General features: G+C 46.3%; 2 protein-coding genes across 3 annotated transcripts; both read left to right on the top strand.

Annotated features, from left to right (window-relative positions):
* The first annotated feature begins 1,747 nt into the window (after positions 1-1,747).
* On the top strand, positions 1,748-3,882 carry lamtor5 (late endosomal/lysosomal adaptor, MAPK and MTOR activator 5). Its single transcript, XM_076159236.1, has 4 exons — positions 1,748-1,901; positions 1,997-2,058; positions 2,608-2,725; positions 3,448-3,882. The coding sequence occupies exons 1-4, from the start codon at positions 1,867-1,869 to the stop codon at positions 3,506-3,508; spliced, it is 276 nt and encodes a 91-aa protein (XP_076015351.1). The 5' UTR covers positions 1,748-1,866; the 3' UTR covers positions 3,509-3,882.
* A 793-nt stretch (positions 3,883-4,675) lies between these two features.
* slc16a4 (solute carrier family 16 member 4) lies at positions 4,676-20,709 on the top strand. 2 transcript variants are annotated; one of them, XM_076159237.1, is made up of 11 exons: positions 4,676-5,099; positions 5,288-5,418; positions 7,319-7,461; positions 11,312-11,444; positions 11,580-11,712; positions 11,805-11,948; positions 12,052-12,213; positions 12,300-12,944; positions 16,243-16,454; positions 17,249-17,342; positions 19,000-20,709. In XM_076159237.1, exons 3-11 carry the CDS (start codon positions 7,439-7,441, stop codon positions 19,185-19,187), a joined length of 1,734 nt encoding a protein of 577 aa, XP_076015352.1. In that variant the 5' UTR covers positions 4,676-5,099; positions 5,288-5,418; positions 7,319-7,438; the 3' UTR covers positions 19,188-20,709. The 2 variants fall into 2 exon arrangements, with proteins under 2 accessions (XP_076015352.1, XP_076015353.1); XM_076159238.1 differs by lacking the exons at positions 4,676-5,099; positions 5,288-5,418 and adding an exon at positions 5,802-5,966.
* Positions 20,710-24,268: the final 3,559 nt, after the last annotated feature.

Consider the following 24,268-nt stretch of genomic DNA (forward strand, 5'->3'; position numbering starts at 1 on the left):
ATATGTGTTCCATGATGCCATGCTCCATGAAAACTCTCATTAAATCCTGGTGGTATGTCAGCGCTTTATCCCCCAGAATAAGGCCTCAGGTTAGGAACCCAAGCTGCTTCCCTACGGTCGGTGAGTGATCGCCATAATTTCCTTGGTGTATACCTGTAAATTATTGTTTTGGTAGTAAAATGTGTTATTTGTGTTTTGTGTTTTGTGTGTTTGTAAATTCCCTTTTATTGCCAGGTCAGAAGTGGTGCATTTTTTTATTCTATTGCCTTCACTTAGTCATTTAAAAGCAAATATATCATAAAATAATCAATGGCTGAGCAAAATGAGTTTGACAATTCATATATTAAATAACGGTCACTCTGTCGATTGGTGGATTGAAGATTGTGCATAATAAGCCGTGTTAAGCCGTGTGCTAAAACACATCAATATGTGTGACGTAAGTGAAACATGAGCAGCTGTAATATGTGACGTTACCTCACGTCTTAATCAGCTGGGAATCAGTGTCTAAGGGAACAAATTGTGTGATGTGTGTACATGGTTAATAGACTAAATAGGTGTTTTTTTGTGTGTGTGTTTGTGTGTGTGTACACGTCACACCAAGCAGATGAAGGAAGTGTTCACGTGCCATGTGTAGATCCAGGCCGTGTCTGTGGTTGCGTAAGTGCGCGGTCATGCGTCATCTGGAGCAGCTGAGCTCTGATTTAAGGCTGTGAGAAGAGAAATACGAGTTGGAGAAAATGAGCAGACGGGGGAAAGATAGAGGAATTAGAGGAGAGGAGGCAGAGCGTACCCATGGGTTAGTCAGCAGGACATTAACCTGGTGATGGATTCCTCCAATGGCCTGGCCACATAATTACATTCACCCATTTCTGCCCCGTCAGCAGGAGTGCTGAAGCTTCGCCGTCTTGGGACAGGCAGCAGAAATCATGCAGTGAGGTGAGGCCCGGTGTTGGCCTGCAGCTCACTTTAGGGAAAACACAAAATCCATCAACACAAAGCTGTGAGACACAGGCCTCATGCTTCATACTCATAATATTAATCTTATATTTTATGCCCAATAAAAGAGACGTGTTGGACCTTGGTAAAGATGTGTCACAGCAGTTTGTCATGCTGCTATCCGAATGGTATTGACATCTTTGAAGGATGAAGTCTGTGGCGATGGTGATGATTTGGAAAGAAAAAGTTAAGAACCTTCATGTTTCTACTGATTATCGTTTTGTGGATAACCTGTGCAATCTTTAAGAGCATAAAATAAACAGAATTATGGATACAGATTGGATACTGAAGACAGAAGACATTACCTTTTATATCTCATCTTCTATTTATGCAACTTTGCATAATATCCAAATCCATTAGTGACCCTGCTGAGATGAAGAGGATGACATATAAATGATGAAATATTGACCTGAGAGGCTGAGTTTCATTATACGACTGATCCAGTTCAGAAAAGGACTCCAGTGAATGAGAACCTAAGTGCATTGAAGAAGCCCAGCATAATAATGATTACCTATACCATATATTACACATATATATCAAATACTGTCAGGAGAGTATCTATCTATCTATCTATCTATCTATCTATCTATCTATCTATCTATCTGTCTATCTGTCTGTCTGTCTGTCTGTCTGTCTGTCTGTCTGTCTGTCTGTCGTTAAAATCACATTTATAACACAAAGTATGACGAAGAGATGAAGATGTTCCTCCTTTTCTAATCTATCGCGTTTCGTACAGTTTGGTCCTCGCCAGCAGCCGTAGCGCACGTGACGATCACCTGACTACCCGGAAGCTGTGAGGAAACAGACAATCAAAACAACAACTCTCACATATAAAAGTTGACATTTACACCTATTTACCCCGTGTTAATCATGGAGTCTACCCTGGAGCAGCATCTCGACGACACGTAAGTCAGTTTACGGCTCTAGTTTGGTTCGTGTTTTGCATTTCCGCGACGTTAAAGGCGATTCTCGTGTGTTTCTGTCTGGTTTTCTCCCGCAGCATGAAGAACCCATCGGTGGTCGGGATTCTGTGCACGGACCACCAAGGACACAACCTGGGCTGTAAGCGAGCACGGCGGGCTAACCGAGGGGCTCTGGTCCTCACACATGCACACAAACTAATCGATCATCTAGCGTCTTTAAACCCGTTATTCTGGAATGTCACATGGTCAGAAGTATGTGGACACCTGTTACAAATGACATGTTTGGGCTGCGTTTCGCGGTTTCACATCTTAAATGCTTCAGAATGCAATGACGGTTTAGACATTAAGGTGTGGCAGCAGTTGTTGGGGAGGCTTCTTCTTCCTCTTCTTCCTCTTCCGCTGTCACAGTGACAAAGAGCCCTGATCTCAACCCCGTGAGTCATCAGTAGTGTTACGAAGTCTAAGTGCGTGATGGGTCTCAAACTGTGTGCCCTGCAGTGTAACGCCAGCTTGTCCACATACTTTTGACCATATAGGGTGTTGATGATGTCCTCTCCTGATCACATTCATTGCTTTAATTAGAAATTCAATGGACTGTTCTGCACATGGGAGAGACATTTTGATACCATCCACGTATTTACTATTTTGATAGATGATACAGTATTACAGTATGTTCCACTCTCCCCAGGTCGCGGCTCCCTGTCTGATGAACACGGAGGTGTGGTGTCGGTGTTAGCCAAAGAAGCTGCAGCTCTAACCAAGGACCCAACAGAAATGCCAACCGTGTGCCTGGAGTCTGACTCAGGGTGAGAACACACACACACACACACACACACACACACACACACACACACACACACACACACACACACACACACACACACACACACACACACACACACACACAGTAGGCTTTCAATCAGTTATGTGCTTTATCATTTAACTCAGTGCTGCTTTGTTTCAGCTCAGTGAACTTAAGAGTGTGTGTCGGTTGTGATTAAAACCTGAGGAGTTCAGTAAATCTGGAGAGAGCCAGTTTCATGAAGTTCACAGCCATAGATTTGAGCTCAAAGTGGAGTCTCATCTGTGGGGCGATACTGCCCCCTGGTGGACATTTTGTTATTACATCAGCAACTACAACGTCACATCTTAAATCGAAACAAGATCTAAGTCTAATGTTGGCTTTGCAAATAGCTTAACTGGTTTGTCCAGGCTTTGGACCCTGGATTATGCCCTCAACTGTAATGGAGAGATAAGTACCTGGAATGTTGCAGGCATCAACCCTTAAATCTCTCTTCAAGCGTTCTCATTACTTATCAAAACAGAAATGTCAACGCAAACAGATCTCTAAGTTGTCGGAAACACAAGTTTGATTGGCCAACACACAAGCATTCACGGCAGGGTGGAAAACACATGAAACAGCATTTGGACAAATAGTAATATATATTCCATGATCGGTATAAATAAATGTGATCAGACTGTCAGCTCAGATCAATATTTATATATCTGTGTGTTGTTGTTTTTATAGAACCATTCTGGTGAGGAGCCACGGGACCATCACAATGGCTGTACACAAAATCGCATCCTGAGGACAAAGACGAAGCTTGCTGGAGTGTTGCTGTACAGTAATTTATATGGAAAGTCTAATTAAACACAAAAAAGTGGGTGGTGATTGAGGTTAAAGGTCAACCGTGTCTGCAAACGTGTCAGAGAAACACTCACTCTCCACACCGCCGCCCTGTCTCCTTCCATCACGGCGGCGGATCCTGTTTCCGTCCCTATGTCGATAGAATCCGAATCTTACGAACTTTGCTTATTTGTTAACGCTCAGCGTGCGGTTTGATGCGGTCTGCGCCTCTCGGCTTGCAACTGGCCCGCACTAGTATCATACAATCATTCCCATCAGTCTGAGGCAGTCATGCACAGTGTAACGAGGGTTAATAAACTTTAACTTGACAAACTGCTCCGGTCTGTGTGAAGTGTTTATTATTCCCTCCTGCGCTAAGTGAGTCGTGGTTACTGAGTTATTTCTCCTCGTCAAGTGCTGGACTGGTAACAAAGGTGCTGCTCTGAGCCCCATGAGGTCGTGTTCCTGTTTATCCACCATAGACACACAGACCTACCGGTGTGAAATACGCAGGCAGATCTGGGTTTTCATGCTCAGGGCTCCTGAGGTTACACAGTGTTTATCAGTCCATCTGTGAGGCAGATCTGAGGAGACAGGCCTGGAGGGAGACGCCGCTTAGGGCTCCACAAACAACCGCCGCCGCCGCCTCAGCCTCAGTGAGATGTTTACTTGGCCATCCTATTTTTGACTATGGAAGAATACATTTTAGTGCTGGGTATCCTGAGGCCCCTCCCACAGGATGGGGGGCCAGGCGTGGATAATAAGGTGGGCCCCTCCTCAGGCAGCCTGCAGTCTGTTTGGTCAGTCAGTTGGACACGTCGGTTACATCGACTGCAAAGGTGAAGCACTTAACATTCAGGAGGACTGAGCTCTGACCCAACTGCCACCCCCCCCCCCCCCCCCCCCCCCCCCACCCCCATCACTGGATGAAGATGTGCTGCTGAGGAGAGAGAGAGAGAGAGAGAGAGAGAAAGAAAGAAAGAAAGAAAGGATCGTTCGGAGTTCGGGGAGACCTGCAGCACCAGCGCATCAGGGTGTGTGAGGTACAGTATGCGGATGATACGAGGAGGAGTTTCATCCACGACTTCACCCCACACCTCCTCCTCCCCTTTCTCTCACTCTCACTCTCTCTCTCCCTCCCCCTCCCGCCCTCTCTCTCTCCCCCCCTCTCCTCAGACCCGCAGATGAGGTGCGCGGCTCCGTCCCGGGTCACGTGTCTCTCCCCGGAGCTCTCTCTCTCTCTCTCTCTCTCTCTCTCTCTCTCTCTCTCTCTCTCTCTCTCTCTCTCTCTCTCTCTCTCTCTCTCTCTCTCTCTCTCTCTCTCCTCTGATGTTGTGGCTGAGCCGTGTATGGAGACGCAGCGCAGAGAGACTCCCGCATAGAGGCAAAGTTATGGCTCGGACGGTCCCGCAGCAACTTGTCCTCCTCCCGGCCCGCTCGCATCCTGCCGCACTGCCGACGCGCAAAGCTTCCCGGGACGCGCCGCCGCTCCGCCTGAACACCGCGACAATACGCGTCTAATTAGAGCCCAGAGGACCGGCAGAGATTGAAAGGTTTGCATGGAAATGTTTTTTATTCACACGATTCTGCTCACTGACAACAGATTGAAACGTTTTAAATTTGGCGCAGAGAAGATTTAATTGATTGATTGAACAGTTGTTAGTTTTTTTTGGGGAAGAATTTCAAACTTTTCTTCAGGTTGCCTCAGAGTAGATTTGTGCTTTTTGTGTGTTTCTCTCAGCTGACATCTGGTTGAGATTCTCAGCTGAAGTGTCACTGCGGCTCCTTTTTGCCTCCCAGCAGCGTTTTACCTGGTGCACAATGCAACAGGCCCCAGAACTGAAGACAACAACTGGCACACAACATTACACAGTAAGACCTGCTTCTGTGTGTCTGTTTGTCTGTGTGTGTGTGTGTGTGTGTGTGTGTGTGTGTGTGTGTGTGTGTGTGTGTGTGTGTGTGTGTGTGTGTGTGCGTGTGCGTGTGCGTGTGCGTGTGCGTGTGTGTGTGTGTGTGTGGGGACTAAGCCAAGCTTTCAACTAAACACCCGGCGCCTTACTACATAATCTGCACAATTCCTCGGGGTGGGGGACTAATATCTTTACTTTGCTCAGTGACCAAAGGGTGTCATAGTTCAGAGTGGCAGGTTATGAATGTGGCGTTTACCTGCAGGTCAGTGAGTGAGACGGATGGGTGTGTGTGTATGGGAGGGTGCTAAAGTTTCAGTAGCTCCTTAAAATAACTCCACAAAAGCGATTCTCTAAATTGTTCTGCCACTGATACACCACTCTGCACCAGGAGATTGGAACCTGTCCAACATCCTGACAACTTCACTTTTATGAAACATCTTTTCCGTGCACCTGCTCAACAGAGGGCCGTCGTGATTCAAACACACATTTTTTTTAACCACCATTTTTCCTGTAAGTAAACGTTAGTTTTTGTTTTTTTGTGTGTTTCTGATCATCGTCATCTGTGTCGATCAAAACCTAATTGCATTCGGAAAGCAAACCTCTTACTGGCCACATTTCATCCCCGTAATGTTCCAGATGCTCCAGAGTTGTGTATCGTTTTACAAATCTCTGCTGCCTGTCTCTCGTGATGTCAACTGCATAGTGGCTCTTGTGTTACAGTGACATCAGCAGACGTGTGTGTGTGTGTGTGTGTGTGTGTGTGTGTGTGTGTGTGTGTGTGTGTGTGTGTGTGTGTGTGTGTGTGTGTGTGTGTGTGTGTGTGTGTGTGTGTGTGTGTGTGTGTGTGTGTGCTGTTTTCAGAGTGTTAGACGTCGTAAAAAGGCAGCGCTCCGTGTGAAACATGTAACCCATTTAGGCAGGATTCAGATTGACCCACATTCTTAACTTTGTCTTCTACACCATGAATCTCATTCTGTGTCTCGGCTCGTCTGTTTCTGCATGAATCATCCTCTGCTGCCAATCTGTGTGCCAACGCCTTTATGTAGTCAGACATAAAACTGGATTTGTTACCTATTACCCTTTATTCCAGACAGGTAAATTCCCTTTTTTCTCCTGGCACACACACACACACACACGCACGCACACACACACGCACACACACACACACACACACACACACACACACACACACACACACTAGTTCCAGTCTGCACGCTGTGACGGCATGCAGCACACACACACACACACACACACACACACACACACACACACACACACACACACACACACACACACTAGTTCCAGTCTGCACGCTGTGACGGCATGCAGCACACACACACACACACACACACACACACACACACACACACACACACACACACACACACACGTGCGAGTGCCGGTTTGCCTGTCGCGCCGCCGCAGCGCCTCTGGGTCCCCGGGTCGCAGAGGCTCGCCCAGATGTCCCCTCCACCTGGCCTTACTCATTCCAGCTTCTTCCCGAGACATTCCCAGGCCAGATGGGACGCATAATCTTTCCGGCGAATACTCGGGTGGGCCTTCCTCCCAGTTGGACGCGTCTCGATGTCTGAACCACCTCAGCTGGTTCGTTAGTGGTTTCGACGTTAAAAAAACGGGTCTGGACGTCCTCAGATGGACGAGCGAGGACGGAGAGGCGAGGACGGAGAGGCGAGGACGGAGAGACGAGTCTCTGCGTTCTGTGTCCACTTCGGTGCTCAATCTCGGTGCCACCATTTGAACCACCACAACACAAACCGAAATAATGAATCTGATTTCAGATACTGTCCGTGCTCGCCTCCCCTTTTCTTCTTCACTTACCATCCCTCCCTCTTCTCTTTCAGATTTAGCCTGATCCTGATGCAACACTAGTTTTGAGATTCCGCCCATCTGCCCCGAGAATGGCGCTGGCAGAATAAAGGACGTCGTCTCAATTTCGTCGTTCGCCTCCAGAGCCTTCAGCGATGCTTCCCAAAGAGCACAACAGGTAACATTTGTTTGTCTTTCTGGCATATGAATAAATCACATGAATCCAGCCTAGGAATTAACATTTATCAGCAGATTCTGTGGCCATTTTGAAACAGTACGACGTTGAGGAATTTCTGACACACCTTATTCTCAAGTTTTGATGTGTTTCGAGCAGTTCATGTGTGACACATGGGCATTTTCTTAGGTGATCAGTTCAACTTTTAGTCCACTTACATTACAACACAGATGGTATGTGCTGTTAGTGTTTGAAACCAGTTGGTTCACCTCCAGTATACCTTCATAAACATACAAGTCTGGACCAAACGTTGCCCTTCACAATAGATGCAGGTGTGTTGGCCGCTCTCAGAGTTCACAGATATAGATAGACGCTTGACCAGGCCTGTTAAAGGTCCTGACAGGAGCCAAACAGGCCTTTATTCTCTCTACACTCTCTGGATATTTTGGTATATTTGTTTTATTGGTGTGGACACAAGATCAAGCCAAACATACTACACATGTGTTTCTAATGATCTCTGCTGCCCTTCAGGCCCTCGCTCTGTTTTCACTTACAGCTCCGTCCCATGTCCCTTCACACACACACACTGCTGACTCGTAAACTTCACTCTCACCGCCGGTGTGTCCTCCACATCCTCCACTGATGTTTTGGGTTTGTTTTAGTTTTCCCTCATGAAGGCTTTCCTAGGAAAAGCACTTAAAATATGCAGAGTTAACTTATGCAGAGGAATCCATTAAGGATCCAACCGTCCAGGAAATGAAAAATGTAAATGTTTAAAGAGTATGCAGTGATGGCGCTTTGCTGTAATGTGCCATTAATGCTTCACTACAAGGTGCTGAGCTCCAATCCCTCAGGATCAGCCGCCGCTGCTGCCGCCGTAAACTCAGAAACATGAACTCAAACACATTCTGGGGACAACTTGTGAACAGCACATGGGGGGGAAATCCTTTCCCTGCAGTACACTGGCCCAATTCATTCTCCCTTTAATCCGCTCTGCCTAATTTGGCCTTGGCTTCTTATGCGCGTCTTAGTCTGACTGTTGGTTGGTGATGCAGCGTGAGAGGCGGTGAGAGAGAGTGAGGCAGGTCGCCCCCCTGCCCCTCCCCCCCCCCCCCCCCCCCCCCCGCCCGCCGTCCTGGTGTCTAAAGTCACCATTTGCTCACCGAATGTGAAGCTATGAAAGTCTCATAACGGAAACCATAGCAACAACCAGGATGCTTCCTTCTCCACACATTTGTGGTCACTGTGTTGACCTGTGAGGTGTCGCCACAGTTCAACTTTGAAAACATTCTGCAATTATCAGCCAGGTTTAAGAGTCCAAAGATAAAGTGCTTTGTTTACGTCTCAGGCTTAACTTCTGCTTCCTCAGACCTCAGCTCCTCTGGGTTTGATGCCCCGACAACGTTTTACCTCATCGCTGCATCTCAGATAAGACGGAACTGCTTGACAGTTTGTCCTGGAAAATCTCCAATTTAAGCTGCAGTGATCCTGCAGTCAGATTCCTCAAGTCACTTTGTTCTACTTAACTTCGGCTTAGATTTTAGTAGATTTTCACACGTCGAAGTCTTTGCTTGTGAGTTCATCTAAACTAAATATGTCCTCATGTGCATCAATCTCTCCCTTGTATCCACTGTTGATCTTGGCCTCCGTCACACATTTAACAACATTTTTCACATTATATTATAGTTCTGCTTTATATCACTGAAGACACCCGGGTCATAATCATTTACATTAGAGCTCCCTGCCAACAGATGAAGCATTATTAAACAGCCATAAAATCTTGGAAATTGACTAATCTATGAATTAACTGTTGCGACATTATGGCCTTGCTCGTTTTGCCGCCACCTCTTAGAGCAGCCGGGTGATGTGATGGTGATTTCACACACACACACACATCCATAGGAGTGAGCAGGCAGCACCTTTTGAAACAGTAACAAACCCACGTCTGCGTCCATTGCGTGTGACATGCTGTTGTTTAAACCCCAAATTGTGTGTGTGTGTGTGTTTGTGTGTGTGTGTGTGTGTGTGTGTGTGTGTGTGTGTGTGTGTGTGTGTGTGTGTGTGTGTGTGTGTGTGTGTGTGTGTGTGTGTGTGTGTGTGTGTGTGTGTGTGTGTGTGTGTGTGTGTGTGTGTGTGTGTGTGTGTGTGTGTGGAGTAGTGCTGAGTTTACACATTGCCTCAGACCCCTGGTCAGTATCTGCTGGTGGACTCTGTGGACTTGTTTTGAGCATTGAGGCATCAGATCATGCATGAGCGTGTTTCTGTTTAACGAGGCTGATTAAAAATCTGCTGACACCAGCCAAAAGTCCTGCGAGGAGGATCCGTCCGAAACGAGGGGTTAAGAGAATAAACAACTTGGCAACATGGTGAAACTACACTTGGCACATGCCTCCAGATGTACAATGTACAGCACACGCATGCACAACGGCTCGGGTCATGCAATATTTAACTGTGCACCAACAATCATCATCAATCCTCGTCTTCAAACATTTAGCCACCAATTTCGTAAACCATTGAGAGAGAGAGAGAGAAACGGATCACGCAGCAGTTATTGTGCGTGGTAGAGACACAGAGAGCTGAGGCATCGAAATGCATAAGAAAATTACTGAAGTTGGTGCAAGCGTCAGCAGCAGCGACAGAGAGGGGCGACATTACCTGAAGAGAGGGAGAGGAGAAGCAGGCCCCGGGTGGAGTCAGCTGTTAGCCCGCCTGCAGTCATAGCTCAGGGAATGTAGAAGAACACAACACAAACACTTTGATTAGCCCCGCCCACTAACAGGTGCTACTTGAAAGTTCTCAACAGTGAAGCAATAGTTGCGCTTTAAACAGTTTTGCGTATAAACACACTCAAACCAATCATCTTTGACACATTTTTTAATACACATGTTTTTAAGTTGCAGCCCCTGTAACCCCCTGTAACCTCACACACCTGTTCAGCCCTCCAAGGTTCACCAGAGGTCACCAGAGGTCACGGGACTGATATATCACACACACACACCTCTGATCTCTCACCTGCTCTAATACTAAGTACTATTATTTACAGCAGTGGTTGTATACTTAGACGAAGCGACACACATTGTTATGTCTTCATGTGTTCATTTGTTCGTTCACCTACTGTCTTCGTTTCACAGCTCAGCATCTTTCAAATTAATAGTTAATGTTTAATGTATTGTTTTATTCTTCAAAACCTTTTTTTTTTGTAGGGTTGAGTTATGAAATGACTTTGATGGAGACGAGCTGTTGACATGTTTGATGCAGATCGCAGGGTGGATCCAGGAACTTCTCTAATTGTGAGACAATCTGAAGAACATGCAGCAGGAACTTAGTGTTGCATTTTCCTGAACTTGAACCTGAAGCTAAATTGTGATTGAGTTATAGAACCCTTGTGTTATTCTGCCCCCTAAGACACTTGAAATAAGTCATTTATTTCCAGGTTAAAGAAGAAAGACTTGGCTACAAAACATATACCAGAATCTAATCATTGAGCTTAGAGTCGTGCTGCTAGATTCAAACTCTGAGGCTCTGAGGCAGAAATCGGACGGCTTCAGGTCGGCGGGTTTCAGTAAATAAAAATGTTTTGCTGAAAGATTTTTCCCCATGTTAGATTCCGCACAGTAGGAGGCGCTACAAAGGCGTCTGACATTTTTGGCTGAGCCTATGAATCCCCGTCAGGATGGAAGGAGGATTTCAGCATGATGAGTTTAATGTGTGTGTGTGTGTGTGTGTGTGTGTGTGTGTGTGTGTGTATGTGCGTGTGTGTGTGTGTGTGTGTGTGTGTGTGTGTGTGTGTGTGTGTGTGTGTGTGTGTGTGTGTGTGTGTGTGTGTGTGTCCGTCTCTCTCTCTCTCTCTCAGTGAAACCAAGCCAGCCATGAAACTGTTCAGAATGGATGTAGCGACGGGGACAAAGGAGAAAGCGCAGAAGATCCAATATGTGGACCCCCCGGATGGCGGCTGGGGCTGGATGGTGGTGCTGCACTGCTTCCTGGTAACGTCACCTGACTTATTCCACATCTGGCTGGAACTTTTCTGATTATAAAAAAGTCTGTCATCTGTGTCTTTGTGCTTCCATGCTTGGGCCTGATCTGTGTGTGTGCGTGTGTGTGTGTATGTCTGGTCGCAGGTAAATGTCCTCGTGATGGGAATGCTGAAGAGCTTCGGCATCTTCTTTGTGGCATTCCAAGATGAGTTTGGAGGTTCGGCGGAGAGCATCAGCTGGATCGGCTCCATCTTGTCGAGCATGCGTCTGTCTGGAGGTTCGACTCAAGAACACACCAGGCAGTTTTGAATGTGGAAAACTGTAAATATTTTTTAAGAATTGCCCCTCCTCTTCCTGTGACCCCTGCAGCGCCTATCGCCTCTGTGGCCTGTACCAAGCTAGGATGCAGGGTGACCTCCATCACCGGGGCGGTGCTGGTTAGTGGAGGCTTCATCCTGAGTATTTTCGCTACCAGTGTGGTGTTCCTGTACTTCAGCATGGGACTCATAGCTGGTGAGTGGAAATGTTTGGGTCAAACACTCCATCTAACTCAAATTATGAAACCTGGTTTATGTTCTTCTATGATAACATCCTTCTCCTGTCCTCTCTTTCTTAGGAATGGGTTTTGCACTACTGTACCAATCCTTCTCAGTCGCCACCTCTCAGTACTTCAGAAAGAGGTTAGCGACCGCGTACTCCGTCGCTCGTTCTGGGATGGGTTTGACTTTCGCCCTGGCTCCGTTCACTCAGGTGCTCCTGGACCGATATGCCTGGCAAGGTAGGGTGGAGCTTTCTGGTGTATTTTGAGTTTGAAATAGGAGTTTGAGCCTTGACAGTGAGCCGAGTCGTCTCTGTCCTCCACAGGAGCCATGCTGATCCTTGGCGGGCTCATGCTGAACCTGGTGGCCTCCGGCATGCTTCTGCGACCTATAAGAGTGAGACCTGTGGAAGCGTCTAGCCCGACCTCCCCTCTGAACCCCGACGGCTCCCTCAAGAGTTCCCCCGAAAAGGAATTCCCTAAGAACTGCCTGAATGGGAACAGCTCCCCCCACTTAACCCATTGTATCTCCAAGTTAGACTCATTCCCATGCCCCTCTCCTCGCCCTCAGAAGGAGGCAAAGAACCTGGGGGGCCAGCGCGATCAGGGCCCCCCGGATCCCCCGATGAACCCTGAACAAACCAAGCAACTCCTCAGTGGCGTGAATGGACACGAGCCCCACCACGACGCAGGTCAAGGTCGGCCCACAAACCCAGACGGCCCCACAGAGCTCAATGGCGGCGTGAACGGGGTCATGGTCACCGCGAACGGCAGCACACCTTCTCAGGACAGCCGCACAAGAACCAAAGTTCTGGATTTCTCATTGCTAAGGAACCCGTTCTTCTGCATCTATACCTGGTCTGTGGTCTTCAGCCAGTTCGCCTACTTCATTCCATATTTCCACTTATCTGCCCGAGCCAGAACCCTGGGCATCAACGCCATGGACGCTTCATTCATCATCTCTATAGCAGGTGAGTCTCATCGGTTTTCTTCTGAATTCATCCTAGCAAAGAAAACAATCTTATCAACATGTTCTTCTCTGTTTCCCCATATCTATTGTGCTTTTATGCAATTTAGATGTGACAATTGCTCCTAAAGTAGCAGCTGTTTGTCTCTGCATGTGCCTTCCAGCGCTGATGGCACAGTGGGGAGGGGGGGGGGGGTCCAGGTTGCCTTAAGGCTCACTTTAAGACACCACGCAAAGAACTCCTCGGTCAACTTCTAGGCATTAATTATATGTGAGCCGCTCAGACTCTGCAGTGTTATGTAATGAAAGCTTACATAAAAGATGAACTTTGGTCCACTGGCCAGGGCCGGTGTTGTTCAGCAGTATGCTATTGATGAGGCCGCTCCATACGGACAAGAAAACAGCATTAACATGTCGCTCACTGGCCGCATGTGCATGTGAGAGCGCTCGGTCTAGGTGGAGCTCTGCAGTTTGGCAATCCTCAGATAGAGAAAGTGCGACCTTTGCTGTAACGTGTTTGCAGATAAGGATAACGTTGTCTAAACTGGTGTGACAGCAAAGGAAAGGACAGAGTATACCCCCCTGAGAAATGCTGACGTTTCATTTATTTCTTGATAATACTGATAGTTAGATTGATCAATAGATTTTTTCCTCATACACATATTTGCTGTATCTTACCGCTGCAAAATAGTTTTGATCCATCGGCTCCATCACTGTTTGCAGCTGCAAAATGAAAACAATGCAAACAAATTGTGCAAAAATGTGACAAATGACGCTAGAATGTATATCTGTGTGTGTCTTTAAATGGCAGAACTACATTTTATAGCTCGTGAGGCCGATTGTGTGGATAAAGAATATGTATTTCAGAGCCCAACGCTGCTCTTTAAACTTCCACATGAGACTCGACGGAGGTCATTGGAGTCTATTTGTTTCTCCAAACCCCTGTCGTGTTATATATACATTAATTTTCTCTCAGAAAAGCTTTGTGTCCTCCATTCGTGCCAGCAAGACGCACGTTTTCTCTGTCACATTCTGTGCTCACGTGCGCTCTAATGAGACTGAGACAGACACAGAGACAGAGACGGACACATAGTGTGCCAACCCAGTGTCCCGCTGTCCCTCTTTCTCCCCAAACTGGCGCCTGTCATACAGACTTGGCCCAGGGAGAGGGGGCGGGGGGCCAGGCAGGCACGACCACCAACTCTTGAGCCAACTGGTGTCGCTAAGCAACAGCCAACTGAGTCCAGTTGTTGGCGTCCCGGCGACAAAAGGGGCTCCCAAACGTTTTCAGGTCCAATTCTATAGTGGCTGATATTTTGCTGAAGAGCACTGAGGCGGCAGTATTGACAAAAAAGGAGGCAGGACGGCCAAACAGCAACCAAACACGCCTTGGGCCTGAGCTTTAATGTATTGACTCATTGTTCTCCTTTGAAACAAAGCAAAAAGCCTTTCATCAGTCTGTGGTCTGTAAATACGCGCACGCACACACACACAAGCATGTCTACCTGTCAGGACTGTCCATCTAAGTAAAAGACGTAAATGTCCTTAAGGTAGTTGGCTGGATGTGAGAGGCTGTAGTCAAAGAGTACAGCGCTGAGTTTGAACAGAAACAGCTGCAGACTGGACCAACCTGCTGCGGACAAAACACACAAACAAACTGGAAATTTGTCTGTGCGCAAGCAGGGGACACTGCAGGACGCTGTCTTAGGTCTCTGGAGGAGGAGGACACGTAAACACAGCACAGCTGCCTCATGTCATCTCTCTAACCTCGGAGGACAAAGTTGCTCGCCATGCTGTTACATAAAGAAAGCAGAGGTGTTCACCCATGAAGGATTGTTTATTCTTTTGAACATTTGTTGCTGTTAATTACATCACATTACACACAACTTGGATTATTGTACATTTGTTTATATAGAGAACAAATGTAAGGGTATACAGGATATACTTTATTTAGAGGGACAGGCGCCTCTGCTCTCTGGTTTGTTTCATTGATCGGTGGCTTGGTGCGGCTGCTTGTAGCTATTCCTGCAACGGTCAATACGTCACTGCAGTTTCTGCACCGCCTATCAAGTTCCAGTTGACATCAGCAGAGAGCAGAGCAGGCAAAACCCCCCTGGAGCCAACACCCCACAAACACAACACAAAGCCTGACCAGGGTGCTGGGTGCTGGGTGCTGGGTGCTGGGTGCTGGGTGCTGGGTGCTGGGTGCTGGGTGCTGGGTCCGGGTGCTTTTGTGTGACACATCACATTTCGTGCCATTGCAGACCTTTGTAATTGTGCTGCAGTGCCATCTGCCAACCACCCACACAGGCACACCCAGACTCACACTGGCACGCACATACTTTGACTAACACACTTTGTTTTCCAAAGACGCTGTCGTGTTCAACACATCATCAGGGCGGCAAGAAGGACTTCAAGTGGATAGAGATCTCACTTAAGCTGTTTAATAAGCAAAAGAGGTTAAAGTTGTGATACAGAGCAAAACTCAGCTGAGGTCTCATGGTCTCAGCCGAGGTCTCACTGAGTTTCAGTGGTCCACAGACTGCAACCCAGTCCTGTGTGCACCTCCACTCAATGAGCCCCGAACTCAAGATCTTCATAGAATTTAAAGTGTTCCAATGTGGGTGTGGTGTGGTGTTTCTTCCTTTGTGTTGGTTGGAGGTTGGTGGTCCCCTCCTCTTGGCACATCCCTCTTCATGCATCCTGTGCATTGTAGATGATATGAAAGTGGCATCTTCTCCATCTTGATTCAATCACCACTTCTTCCAGTGATCCCCTTCCAATGATCACATCATGCAATATCCCTGATGTACCACATGTGATGCATTCAGTCTCTTGATTCCCTCATTGATCCTGAAAACCTCTGGACTTGATATCACTGTCCTTTGATAGATGTTCCACTCAACAACACGGTGCTCTGTATTGTCTTGCATTGTCCTCTCATATTAACTGACTCAACATGTGAACTTCGAACCTCCCCGCTATGGACAGAAGAAGAATCTGATCTTGTCAGTTGTAGATCACCTTAGTTGAAGCTTCCTGAGATCAAAATCTCTATCTCTGTGTCAGCAGACTTCTCTGTATCATAGTTAACCCTTAGACATAGATCACATCACACAGTTATATGACAAGCACAGTTAAAATAAAAATGAATATGATCAAACTCATCAACGCCCAGTTGCAACGCTTATCTCTTAATCTTTACAATCTCATTGGATGAATCTTAAATTATGTGAAACTTTCTTTAGTTCAGTTCAGTTCCCGCCCTCAGCTGCCTCACCTGTGTTGTTTTTGTCTTGCAGGTATCACAGAGACCATCTCCCAGCTGGCCTCGGGCTGGGTGACAGACAGAAACCTCTTCCATAAATACCACTACCACAAAGCCTACCTGATCCTCTGCGGCCTGGTCAACCTGCTCTCCCCGCTGGCCACCTCGTACATCCTGCTGATGGTTTACGCCGTGTTCTTCGCCGTCTTCTGTGGTGGCTACATGGCCCTGCTGCTGCCTGTGCTGGTGAGTAGATGACCCAAAGGGCAAACAGTACGTGAGCTTTATCCCCTGAGACCCTGCGTCCTCATATGTGGACAGTACATTTTTCTCCCTTCACCTTATACATCATTGTGCTTAACTGTCCTCATGTCTGGACATTCTTCGCTGCCCCCTGGTTGTGTAAATGACACTTGCTAGAAAACATCAGGAGGATAAGGAGAAAGAGACGACTTGTACCACGTATAGGTGAAGCGGCTTTATTACATCATTTCATCTCAAAATGCTGACGAGTATCTTTTACGGTGAAATCACTAACTGCCACTATGGGTGGAGCGTGAGGTCACAGAGTATCCAGTGTCTTGTGTCACACCACCACCACCTGAGAGTGTTGTTGCATGTGAGGAAGATGATGATGGAGCCACATGTGCCTCCGGGCCGAAACGATGACCCTGTGTTGAAGCTTGGGTTAGTGAGAGGAGAAGAAGAAACATCAATCTGAAAATCCGTCAACATTAAAATAAATGTTCAAAAATCCTAGAAGGTTTAATGTGCCTGAAAGTTATTCATGATCTCACAAAAGCAGTTGGCTAATGAAACTGTTTGGTACATCTAAACACTGCAGCCTCACAGAGAGAAGGTCCTTGGTTTGAACCCTTTGTCTTTGTGTGGATTCCTTCCTCAGTGCTCCACCTTCACCATCAAAAACACATGTTCATGTTCCATCCTCCCACTGCCCTTGACCCAGGGACTAGGCTGTTAGAGTGCTGCTCCGCCGATGGCTTCCCTCCTTTAACATGGCACATGTTTTTGCCTTGCAGGTCGATCTGGTGGGCTCAGAGAAAGTCAACAACAGCATGGGCTTCTCTATGTTCTTTGTGGGCCTGGGTTGCCTCACAGGACCTCCTTTGGCTGGTAAGTGGATTACATCAGTCACAGAAACCCTCAATAGACACGTTCACCTACTTTTCCAACATGCACACGCACGATCACATACTATACATGCGTGTGTGTGTGTATCTGTGCGCATGTGTGAGGGATTTTGTTTTTGCTCCTGTGTTACTTTTGAAGTGATTTATGACGCAGCAGGGCAAAGGTTGAGACCTTGTTGAGGCTTTGACATGAGCACACACTATATATATGTTGTGGGGTGTTAAAGCCTTAAATACCTGTCAAATTCCTATCTGTTCCTCAGAGAGTGTGTGTGTGTGTGTACGCGTGTGCGTGTGGGTGCGGGTGTGTGTCTGTGTGTGTGTGCGGCCATTATGCGGTGCGCAAACCTGAGACACACACGATGAAAACAATCTATAGTTAGGTTCCAGCAGGGATTTTTCGGGGGATCACTTGGACAAAAATATGTAGACGGGTAATCGGGTCAGATTGCGTTTAGCCTGCGGGTGGGTCAAGTTGAAGCCTTAGAATAACAACGTCAGGGTTTGGGAGTCGCGCAGTCTAAACTGATGGCAGATTGTCTTTGTTACATACGTACGGTGTTTTCAGTGTCTCCGATTACCGCGCATTCCTACATTTTTTTGTGTCGCAGCTTCACAAGTTTCAGCCCATCATCTGCTCCACAGCTGAAGCAAGCGGCTCATTAATGGCATATATGGAGGTCGGAATAGCGTACAGCACGTAAACGTCCTTCTCTTAGACCTTGGTTGACACGTATGTTTACACTCATCTTTCTTTCTGTGGCTTTTTCCTAGAATAACACGTATATTACCCTTACTTGCCCAACATTTGGCCCCAGCTTGACGAGGGGAAGAGGTCCCATCTCCCTTCTTCCTGCATTAGGCAATCCCTTTGAGGCTTTTGCAGATTTTTTGGTCCTGAACGTCACTCATAGCCCCCTTTAGGGTGATACGGAAATAGCCTGTGGCTCTGTTTACCATTCCTGCGGCTCTCGTAAGAAAGAGCTTTTGGGCAAACTGCGGTGCTGCCCTGACATCAGGCCACAGGTTGCGTTTAGGTTCCTGTTGACCATCCCTCCCCTCAGGACGCCTAACTGATATATATCTACCATCCGTCGCAAAATGCAGCTTTAGAGCAGCCGTACCTGTTTGTTGCATATTTATTTAGTTTGTTTTGAGAGATTGAGTAATTGTGCTGAAAGTCTGAATCACCTCGCTTGAGTGAAATGTCAACAGGGCATTTAAAGGTGACAGAAAAATGCAAATGTAAGACATCCGAGAGGTTACGGGTCGCCGTCAGCTCATGGGTTTAGTGCTCACTAGTGCGCCCTGTGCCTGTTAGACAGCTACGGCATGTTTAAGTGGCAGGTAAGTGTGTGAGAATGGAGTGCAAATGAAAAACAACCCGACATGAGCAAACTCGCCGGCCCATAACTCCTGAAGTCATATAGTGGACAAACAAAGCGGTTTGTCTAATTTTTCCTGGATTCCCTGATTTAAGACTGGTGTCTCTCTATAAGTCATGTGTTTTGCCCCAGACATTGTTTACCTTATCACATTCCGTCCAATCTTCACCAAATTCAGTCCCTTGCACATGCCACAGAACTCTTGCTGTCTTTGGATGTTTAGAGTGTTCTTTGCTGCATCTTTGCCGTCTTTAGGGTTCCTGTACGACTACACCCAAACCTACGACTGCTCTTTCTACCTGGCTGGGTTCTGCTACCTGCTTTCCTCCGTCTCACTGTTCATGGAGCCCCTGGCGCAGCGCTGGAAAGCCCGCAAGTTGGACCAGCTCGAGACAGCCGAGGGAGGCTGCAGACCAACGGCAGCGTTAGTCCGAACCCCCTGAACAATGGCGTCCTGTAGAGGAATAAAACCCGGGGACTCCCCTCTTCATCTCAGACCACAACGCTCAAAACCTGCACAGCCAGCAAACCAGACCCTGAATGTGACACCAGCTTATGGTTGTGACCTCAGTGACCTCTTCTTTTCAGCAGGGGTACAACACAGGCCAAGGAGAACAAGCTCATGGTCACAGTCATATAACGTCTAAGCATAACATTGCTGAATAAACTTGGGGAATTACAGTATATTATAACTTTTGAACGCCAAATTACGAAAGTAGTAATGCATGTTATCGATACGTACACAAAACTATACAGTTGATTGTCAAACTACTAGTAGTGACAGACCTGCACTTTGGGCTGTTGCATGACTTTTACTCTGACCTGAGCAGCCACAGTGTGTTTATCCGCCCTCACTCCTATGCAGCAAGCATGAGCATCTAAACTGTGAAAAATGAATGTTTCTTTCCCCAACAAAAGTAGTGTTGGCGCAGTAACAAGGTGATATAGAACTATATTTTGTTATGGTATTTAGAGGTTTAAATTGTATGAATATTATTCTGACATTCACTTATTAGAACAGGCAAATACTGACGCCTGCCAATTTGCCTTTGCGGCTGGTTTACAGCACCTGGAGATGTCACTTCAGTGCTGTTCTATGCAAATGACAGACAATTGAATGCATTCACTGTACGATACAGCAGACGGAAGGAGAATCATGTTTGGCTGTTGAGCTTAAAGAGACTTGCAGCGATCTTGGAGTTTATTGATCATAATGGGAGAGCAGAGCTGTTGGGCTCCACTGAACTTGCAGGTTCTTACTCTTACTTAATGGGGCATTTTATCGACTTTGTGTGTCTGTAAATCTCTGACCGACTACATGTTCTCCCCGTACGGACAAACCGGCAGGATTGTACTGTTGCCCCGACTCGCAGAGCCTGCAGGAGGCCAAGCGACGGCAGGTCGTCTTCTAATATATTGTATTATAAATGGGATTCGTCGGTTGTTGGATTTTATTTTTTAAGCTTTAGAGGTTTATTTTGTCTTTTCAGTGGAATCCTTATGTGTCACCACTGTTTGCCTTACAAAGTACTGTTTTGTATCTTTACTAACTTTAATGTCATGTCAGCCAAAGACACATTAGAAACCTACAGACGACTTGAACTGGATTTCTACCACTACAACCACATCACAGGTGTTGAGTTTACTGCACCGTGATCAAGCATCACCATCGCCATCTCCAGGTCCTAACTGAGAATGGTCCAGCGTCTTCACACACAGCTTTTGTTATGCCGCCCTCTTGTGGCACTAGAAAGCTTCTACTCAAAGAATTCTGTTTCAATTAGTACCAAATTATTCCCCCTCAGCTCACTTTCTCAATGCTAAGCGAGGCTCTTTGTATCGTTTCAATGATGCCAGTTGTGTACAAAAGCTCTTTTGGCTCACGAGTTGCATTCACCACCGGTCTGCTCCTGTGCTGCAGGGCCACGCAATGTTTTGTACGATCAATCTTGTATGTGAAGTATATGAAGCTTTAAAAGATTTTGTTTTTTTGTTGGAATATTTTACTTGTTCTGGTAATCTGGATATGTTGGCTATTTTACGGAACACATTTTTAAACTTTGTCATTTTTATGTCCCATTGGAAATGTCTCAAGCCCCCTGAAAAGGTCAATTGCTAATAAAGTCACGTTAATCTGACATTTGACCTGCAGCAGATGCATCTGGATGAAGCTGCTGTGTCAGAATTACACCAGAGCAGACCTTTGAAAACACTTTCATTCTAATGTGGTGTTTTCAAGGTTTGAAAAGTGCTTGGATTTTGAATAAAGTGCTTGAAACTGCTTGAAATGAAATTGTAATTGTTTATTATCTTCATAATAAATCGGTACCTGGTTGAATGATTCACTTTTTAGATGACGCAATAAATTAGTGAGTGTATAATCAAAGCAGTGTTTGATCTGCCAACGGTGAGAGAGGAAACATGGCAGCAGGTCGGATGAAAACTCGACAACTGTCTGCCACTACTAACATCAAAGCATCTTCAAGTATGTGCTCACACAATGGATAACAACTGGTGTGGTGCTTTGGGCTCGTTTTGAGTTTAGAAAATATGCAAACCCAATCATTATCCCGCTCAGAGCCCATAGTTCATTAATAATCCTTGTAATCGGTCAACTAACTGACGTGTGACTCAGTCGGTCACCTCCTGTGTGATCAACACAAATGAGAGCAATAGATTGGTTCATCTCTCTTCAAAGAAACACAAGTTGCGTCATGTTTAACATGTTTTATTGACAAACCTCTAGGACATACGGATTACATTAATTTTTCTTTTTTACTGAAACAACAATTTTGCACAATGACAGTAAATGACTTACAGTAGGCGACACCTGATGGTGTGTTGGACGACCTGGAAACACAAACTGGTGCACCAACGTTTGCCTTCAGATGAAAACACTGTGTAAGAAAGACAACATATCATTTTGGCAGCAATACCGTGTTGACTTTTCAGTTGCAATGTCAAAAGCTCCATGAGCTGCAATTACTGTAACATTTTAAATGGATAACAGCATTAAAAACACTGCGGACTGAAACTGCACTGCAATCAGGAGCTACTTTAATCAACACTTTTGTAGCTCACTGTCCAATCAGACGAGCCCTTTCTTTTCACTCTTACCAACATTAATGGCACAGAAATTAAAAGTTGGCATCCTTTGTAAAGGATTGTGGGTAAGAGCCAGTTGGACAGCGGTGGAACAGATTGTTGTCATATTTCAGTAACATTGAAAGGTTAATGATGTTATGACTCCAGATGAAGGTCAATGCATTTTGGAGAGGAGTTTCCCTCACATGTCCGTGTTTTAACGTGGACAAATGAATTAGAATTTAAAAATGTGATAACAGTACTATTAAGTTTAAGTGCAACACACTAAGCCCAGCGATTGATCCAGGCTGGGATCAGAGCAAACACACACCGGCCACAGCCTGACACTTATGTCTTATATACTCTATATATGATGCTGGGTGTGGTGTGTTAACTGACAGCACTTAATGCTAAAGTGAATTATGGTGGCAGAAGCTAAGGACGCCATGTCTCTGTCTCTGTCTGTCTCTACTCACCTTTAGGTAAAAGACACTTCACACTGTCACGTCTGCTTCAAACACAGATCAGCAACAATATAGAGGATTTTGGTACAATTTAAACTGTGCAAAATGCTTAAATTCTAAACCAACATCAGTTTGACCTGGAATGTATAAATCTAGTTTTTGCAGGATAACTCATATGGATTAAGTAAGTCTCTTTTCTTCTCCTTTTTGGTTTGACGTGTCAACAGCATCACCGAGGCCGTTTAAAGCCACAGTCAGAAAGTGTAGTTTCTCCTCTCACACATTAGTTTGGTCTGCAGTTGTTGCCTGTCATCGTTTCTCATTTGGCAGCAAAAAGAAATAAATGTAAAAATCTCGGGTTCAGACTGAGGAGTCATCTTTAAAACTATTTTAAAAGGAAACTAAATATTTGCAAGTGCTTAAATTTGACAAAATCTCTGCAAACCTTAAAAAAGAATTATGATTGTGAAACACGGGTTTTAAAATGTGTTTTGCAAAAGCACCCACAGAATGTCCTAAATAATTGATGTGAAAAAAATTGGGAAAAAATTATATTCTTATTAATTCATACTTTCATTGTTTGGGGATTCAGAAATTGATGGCTTTGTGTTTTAATTCTACAAATACAAACAAAAATAAGTAATAAACGGATTCCTAGTTTTGACTGATCCTACTTGGAAACCACAGAAAATATGACAATTTTAAGAGGTACTACACTTATTATCATTTGTTGATTCTTAGTTTGTGAGGTAAATGCAGTGTAAAGTGCAGTGATATTTGCTGTGTGGCCTCGGTGTTGTACAGTGAAGCACGTGTGACTGAATACTTACCTGCTGCCTGAGCCAGTGATACAGAGCTGGCGGGCAGCACTCAAGCCGCGCTGTGTGCGCACGTGTGTGTGTGTGCAGCACTCACACACACACACTGATCACCGTGGAGTCCTCTGGGTGTGCATGCGTGTGATGTATCTGGTAGTCAGGCGGGTGGGAGAGAGGAAAGCAGGTGGTCCCTCCTCCTCCTCCTCCTCCTCCTCCTCCTCAAGATGGCGATGTTTCCCTGGTGATGCGCACGTCGTCCTCAGCACAGAAACACAGCATTTGCTTTTGCACTAACACAGCTAAGATGGATGGCAGCAGGAGGTGGAACCTTTTCTTTTCCTGTGTGAAATTAATTTAATGTAAAATGGCCGTAACAGCCAAGCAGGTCTTGTTGAAGAGTTTGGAAGCAGGTTGGATCCTTCCAACAAGTTGTCAGGTTTCTTTTCCGTGCTGGAACACACACCTGGGACCGTGCTGGAGTCAAAGCTTCAGCCGCGTTCGGTCGCAAGGAACACGTCAGGAAACACAAGAACCGGGAGAACAATATTCCTAGCTGCGGTCTGGGCCGATCCTCTTCCCTGAGACAAACATTAAGTCAAATGAAATCATACCTTGGCAGAGCAGAGGCAGAGTAGCCCGAAGGTTCAGCTCCGCCTCTGCAGTGAGACAGCAGCTCCAACTGTGGAGCTACAGAAAGTCTCACGGTGGCGTCGCCCACAAGCTCCCAAGCGGAGTGTGTGTGACAGAATTCCCTCGGCTCCTATTCAGAACCAGGAACAAAAGCTCATGGAACTCTGAGTGTAATGATGGGGTCTGTGATGATGGGACAACAGGAAACCAGTTTGCTCCGGCCTCGGCCTCCCAAACTGCCCCGGGGCACGTCTGGCCTCCGCCGCCGCTTTCACTCAGCGATACGGGACGCTCGGCTGTAAACGAGGGGCGGCAGAGGCTCCTCCATCCCGCTCAGGTGTTCACGTGGTGCCAATGAGAACAGTGGAGAACAGCAACACGGATCGTGTGCGGATCGGCCATAACCGGCAACTCAGGAGGTCTGAACAGGCCTGCAAGCAAACAGCCATCCTCACACCAACGACGGGTTCCATCCTCACGGGCGCTAAACAAACGTGTAAATCGTCTCCCTTTTTCACGTGCAGAAAC

The sequence above is a fragment of the Genypterus blacodes genome, unplaced genomic scaffold (assembly GCF_046128005.1).
Source record: "Genypterus blacodes isolate CSIRO-AG114 ecotype Tasmania unplaced genomic scaffold, CSIRO-AGI_Gbla_v1 ptg000094l_1, whole genome shotgun sequence".
NCBI lineage: Eukaryota > Metazoa > Chordata > Actinopteri > Ophidiiformes > Ophidiidae > Genypterus > Genypterus blacodes.